This window comes from Coregonus lavaretus (genome assembly GCF_964263955.1).
Source record: "Coregonus lavaretus genome assembly, contig: HAP1_SCAFFOLD_370, whole genome shotgun sequence".
Taxonomy (NCBI): domain Eukaryota; kingdom Metazoa; phylum Chordata; class Actinopteri; order Salmoniformes; family Salmonidae; genus Coregonus; species Coregonus lavaretus.
This window is the reverse complement of record NW_028161731.1, coordinates 326,072-332,071: the sequence shown is the minus strand read 5'-3', so window position 1 is coordinate 332,071 and position 6,000 is coordinate 326,072. Positions and strand designations below refer to the sequence as shown.

The window sequence follows — 6,000 nt, the reverse complement described above, 5'->3', positions numbered from 1 at the left end:
ATGGTAGTTGGAGTCTGGGCAGACCTTCAGCCAGTGGAGGAGTAGGGAGTGTTACTATGGTAGTTGTAGTCCAGGCAGACCTTCAGCCAGTAGAGGAGTAGGGAGTGTTACTATGGTAGTTGGAGTCTGGGCAGACCTTCAGCCAGTGGAGGAGTAGGGAGTGTTACTATGGTAGTTGTAGTCCAGGCAGACCTTCAGCCAGTAGAAGAGTAGGGAGTGTTACTATGGTAGTTGGAGTCTGGAGAGACCTTCAGCCAGTGGAGGAGTAGGGAGTGTCATTATGGTAGTTGTAGTCTGGACAGACCTTCAGCCAGTGGAGGAGTAGGGAGTGTCATTATGGTAGTTGTAGTCTGGACAGACCTTCAGCCAGTGGAGGAGTAGGGAGTGTCACTATGGTAGTTGTAGTCCGAGCAGACCTTCAGCCAGTAGAGGAGTAGGGAGTGTTACTATGGTAGTTGGAGTCTGGGCAGACCTTCAGCCAGTAGAGGAGTAGGGAGTGTTACTATGGTAGTTGGAGTCTGGGCAGACCTTCAGCCAGTAGAGGAGTAGGGAGTGTTACTATGGTAGTTGGAGTCTGGGCTGACCTTCAGCCAGTAGAGGAGTAGGGAGTGTTACTATGGTAGTTGTAGTCTGAGCAGACTTTCAGCCAGTAGAGGAGTAGGGAGTGTTACTATGGTAGTTGGAATCTGGGCAGACCTTCAGCCAGTAGAGGAGTAGGGAGTGTTACTATGGTAGTTGGAGTCTGGGCAGACCTTCAGCCAGTGGAGGAGTATGAATTTTTACTATGGTAGTTGGAGTCTGGACAGACCTTCAGCCAGTAGAGGAGTAGGGAGTGTTACTATGGTAGTTGGAGTCTGGGCAGACCTTCAGCCAGTGGAGGAGTAGGGAGTGTTACTATGGTAGTTGTAGTCCAGGCAGACCTTCAGCCAGTAGAGGAGTAGGGAGTGTTACTATGGTAGTTGGAGTCTGGGCAGACCTTCAGCCAGTGGAGGAGTAGGGAGTGTTACTATGGTAGTTGTAGTCCAGGCAGACCTTCAGCCAGTAGAGGACAAGGGAGTGTTACTATGGTAGTTGTAGTCTGGACAGACCTTCAGCCAGTAGAGGAGTAGGGAGTGTTACTATGGTAGTTGGAGTCTGGGCAGACCTTCAGCCAGTGGAGGAGTAGGGAGTGTTACTATGGTAGTTGGAGTCTGGGCAGACCTTCAGCCAGTAGAGGAGTAGGGAGTGTTACTATGGTAGTTGTAGTCCAGGCAGACCTTCAGCCAGTGGAGGAGTAGGGAGTGTTACTATGGTAGTTGGAGTCTGGGCAGACCTTCAGCCAGTAGAGGAGTAGGGAGTGTTACTATGGTAGTTGGAGTCTGGGCAGACCTTCAGCCAGTGGAGGAGTAGGGAGTGTTACTATGGTAGTTGTAGTCTGAGCAGACTTTCAGCCAGTAGAGGAGTAGGGAGTGCTACTATGGTAGTTGGAGTCTGGGCAGACCTTCAGCCAGTGGAGGAGTAGGAATTTTTACTATGGTAGTTGGAGTCTGGGCAGACCTTCAGCCAGTAGAGGAGTAGGGAGTGTTACTATGGTAGTTGGAGTCTGGGCAGACCTTCAGCCAGTAGAGGAGTAGGGAGTGTTACTATGGTAGTTGGAGTCTGGGCTGACCTTCAGCCAGTAGAGGAGTAGGGAGTGTTACTATGGTAGTTGTAGTCTGGAGAGACCTTCAGCCAGTAGAGGAGTAGGGAGTGTCATTATGGTAGTTGGAGTCTGGACAGACCTTCAGCCAGTGGAGGAGTAGGGAGTGTCACTATGGTAGTTGTAGTCCGAGCAGACCTTCAGCCAGTAGAGGAGTAGGGAGTGTTACTATGGTAGTTGGAGTCTGGGCAGACCTTCAGCCAGTGGAGGAGTAGGGAGTGTTACTATGGTAGTTGGAGTCTGGGCAGACCTTCAGCCAGTAGAGGAGTAGGGAGTGTTACTATGGTAGTTGTAGTCCAGGCAGACCTTCAGCCAGTAGAGGAGTAGGGAGTGTTACTATGGTAGTTGGAGTCTGGGCAGACCTTCAGCCAGTAGAGGAGTAGGGAGTGTCATTATGGTAGTTGGAGTCTGGGCAGACTTTCAGCCAGTGGAGGAGTAGGGAGTGTCACTATGGTAGTTGGAGTCTGGGCTGACCTTCAGCCAGTGGAGGAGTAGGGAGTGTTACTATGGTAGTTGGAGTCTGAGCAGATCTTCAGCCAGTGGAGGAGTAGGGAGTGTTACTATGGTAGTTGGAGTCTGAGCAGACCTTCAGCCAGTGGAGGAGTAGGGAGTGTCATTATGGTAGTTGGAGTCTGAGCAGACCTTCAGCCAGTGGAGGAGTAGGGAGTGTCATTATGGTAGTTGGAGTCTGGGCAGACCTTCAGCCAGTAGAGGAGTAGGGAGTGTTACTATGGTAGTTGTAGTCTGAGCAGACCTTCAGCCAGTAGAGGAGTAGGGAGTGTCACTATGGTAGTTGGAGTCTGGGCAGACCTTCAGCCAGTAGAGGAGTAGGGAGTGTTACTATGGTAGTTGGAGTCTGAGCAGACCTTCAGCCAGTGGAGGAGTAGGGAGTGTCACTATGGTAGTTGTAGTCCGGGCAGACCTTCTGCACCAGTTTGTAGTCCACGCTGTAGAAGGCGATGTAGATGCAGATTACTTTAAAGGGCTTGGAGCAGAGCCAGGAGACGTGGCTCTGTGTCTGTTCCTGGTAACACACCTTGGAGGAGTCGAAGCTGCACAGAGCCGTCTTCTTGTTTCGGTCCGTCTTCTCATACTCGATACGACAGTTGAAAGCTTTAGAGTCTTTGGTCTCCAGTGTGGACTGCTGAGCCATCTCAAACTCCACCACTTTAGACGGTGGCACCAGACTCACCGACACGTTCCCCAGGCCAGTGGAGTTATGGCGGAAGTAGACGCTGAACGTTCCGTTACCGTGGTCTACGATCTTCCCGGTGATCAGCAGGTTGAGCTTGACAGTCTTGATGTTGGAGTGGAAGTCTCCCCAACCAAACATCTTCTTGAACTTGCCCGTCTTGACGATGGGTCGTCGCTTGGTTCTGGCCTGGCTGGCCTGAACATCTGTCTGGTTGGATAACCAATCCCAGAAGTCCTCCATGTTCTCTAGGTATGTCATATCCCTGATGGGGTTGTGTTTAAGGCTGGGGGCCCTGACGGCCCCAGGGGCTCCAGGGACCCCCCTAGCGAACAGCCTCAGGGGGTTGAAGACTCTGGGACTGGCTCCGGCTCCGCTGGGGGAGAACTTCTCCTCATGGACCCCCTCCCCCCACTCTATCAGCTCTGTCTCTGGGAATTGCAGCTGGACCTTCCTGCACCACACCTACAGAGGAAACACAGAGAGATACAGGAAGAGAAGGTTAGAGGACATGAACTATGTAATAAACTATACCACTGTACCATAATATTCAAACAGCAGAGCAACTGGATGCATCAAATAATATAAAACACATTAAAGCCACATTCTGTAATTTCTAAAGTTATTTCAAAATAGGGACACAATGTGGATGATTCTCTTTTGTTCCACTACTATTCCACTTTATGACCTACTACAAATCTACTATAATATGTCCCCCTATACATTACTGGATTTGAAGTGTTTAACTGCAAGTAGTCATCCTAATCTAGCAATGATCCTCTCTACCTCACAGCCTCTCTGCTTCAGGAGTGGTTCCTGGTCCAGTCCAGATACAGTTGAATCATAATACAGGGTAATAAGCTGTTAGGTGTTAGCAGTAATTAGCTAGCAGGGACCTGAGGCCTGGAATCACTGGCTAGTCGCACCAGATGTGAAGCTTTAAAAAGGCTGTTTCAAATCTAACACGAGCTCTACTGTATTTCCAACCTAATTATAACTTCAGCTGTAAGCTTAATTGAAGCATATGTGTTCACAGCGAACAAACTAGACACGTCGTCTACAACCATTACACAGTGTTAGAACGTTGTCTTGTTATCTTTCAGAAAATAACATTTATATAACGTATTGTACAGTGTTTAATATAATATATAGCACCAGGAGAATGTTTCTTCTTTTGCCTCTTTTTATTGAACATACTGTACTTGAGAGGAAACTAAATGTATTCCTCATGTTCAGTGAGGTGCTCAGGTGAGGATTGGGCAAGATTATCATAATGGAAATGAGAGAAACATTTAAGTCTGATGAACAACTGGGGAAATTGCTGTGACAACAAGGAGGATATCAAATACAGAGAGAAATGTGAACTTGAAAGCCTGCGTTGACACAATCTCTCTCCTCCTCCTCTCTCTCCCCCTTCTCCCTCTCCTCTCCCCCTATCCTCTCTTTCTCCCCCTTCTCTCTCTCTCGCTCTCTCTCTCTCTCTCTCACTCTCTCTCTCTCCCTTCTCTCTCTCTCCTCTCTCCTCTCTCTCCCTTCTCTCTCCTCTCTCTCTCTCCTCTCTCCTCTCTCTTCCTTCTCTCTCTCTCCTCTCTCCTCTCTCCTCTCTCCTCTCTCTCCCTTCTCCCTCTCCTCTCTCTCTCCTCTCTCCTCCCTCCTCTCTCTCCCTTCTCTCTCTCTCCTCTCTCTCCTCTCTCCTCTCTCCTCTCTCTCCCTTCTCTCTCTCCCTCTCCTCTCTCTCTCTCTCTCTCTCTCTCTCCTCTCTCCTCTCTCCTCTCTCCTCTCTCTCCCTCTCCTCTCTCTCTCTCTCTCTCTCCTCTCTCCTCCCTCCTCTCTCTCCCTTCTCTCTCTCTCTCTCTCTCCTCTCTCCTCTCTCTCCCTTCACTTGGCGCTATATGAGACACAACATTAAGGTGTGCAGTGCTGCTGTATAATGTGTTAGTGAAGCTTTGAAGCCCTGAACAGTCAAATGGAAGGAAGAGGCAGTCATTTAGACTTCAAAACTGAGAAAGAAAAAAAACTGCCAGGCAAGGTCTGATGAAGGAGAAACACAAAAGCTTCTTAATTAAGATTGGTTAATCGGAGCTGCTATGCTGATTGGTTAAGCGGATGCTCCAGGCATTCCAGGGCGACGTGGCTTAAAACAGACACTATTATCGTAATAAGCTGAAAACACAAGACCTCATTCCAAAGTGTTCAAAGCTCAGAGATGACCTGCCAGCGTTGGGATCTGCCTGTGGAAGAGACCGTGGAAATGTGACTGACTTTCTCCTCACACCTAATATCACACCACCCTTATCACACCACCCTTATCACACCATCCTTATCACACCACCTATATCACACCACCTATATCACACCACCCTTATCACACCACCCTTATCACACCACCTATATCACACCACCCTTATCACACCACCTATATCACACCACCCTTATCACACCACCTATATCACACCACCCTTATCACACCACCTATATCACACCACCCTTATCACACCATCCTTATCACACCACCTATATCACACCACCCTTATCACACCACCTATATCACACCACCCTTATCACACCACCTATATCACACCACCTATATCACACCACCCTTATCACACCATCCTTATCACACCACTTATATCACACCACCTATATCACACCACCCTTATCACACCACCCTTATCACACCACCTATATCACACCACCTATATCACACCACCCTTATCACACCACCCTTATCACACCACCCTTATCACACCATCCTTATCACACCACCTATATCACACCACCCTTATCACACCACCCTTATCACACCACCCATATCACACCACCCTTATCACACCACCCTAATCACACCACCTATATCACACCACCCTTAAAACACCACCCTTATCACACCACCCTTATCACACCACCCTTATCACACCAACCTTATCACACCACCTATATCACACCACCCTTATCACACCACCCTTACCACACCACCCTTATCACACCACCTATATCACACCACCTATATCACACCACCCTTATCACACAACCCTTATCACACCACCTATATCACACCACCAACAGTGGGGGGAAAAAGTATTTAGTCAGCCACCAATTGTGCAAGTTCTCCCACTTAAAAAGATGAGAG

The 6,000-nt window shown here is 48.8% G+C and overlaps 1 protein-coding gene across 1 annotated transcript in view; it reads right to left on the bottom strand.

Moving 5' to 3' along the window:
- Positions 1–2,546: 2,546 nt before the first annotated feature.
- LOC311120186 (neurexophilin-2-like) overlaps positions 2,547–6,000 on the bottom strand; it is a gene marked incomplete at both ends in the record, with an annotated part of 85,907 nt that continues 82,453 nt past the window's right edge. The window contains one exon of the mRNA XM_084194802.1: positions 2,547–3,335. Within this exon, the coding sequence (XP_084050928.1) occupies positions 2,547–3,335 (789 nt within the window). The remainder of the gene's footprint in view (positions 3,336–6,000) is intronic.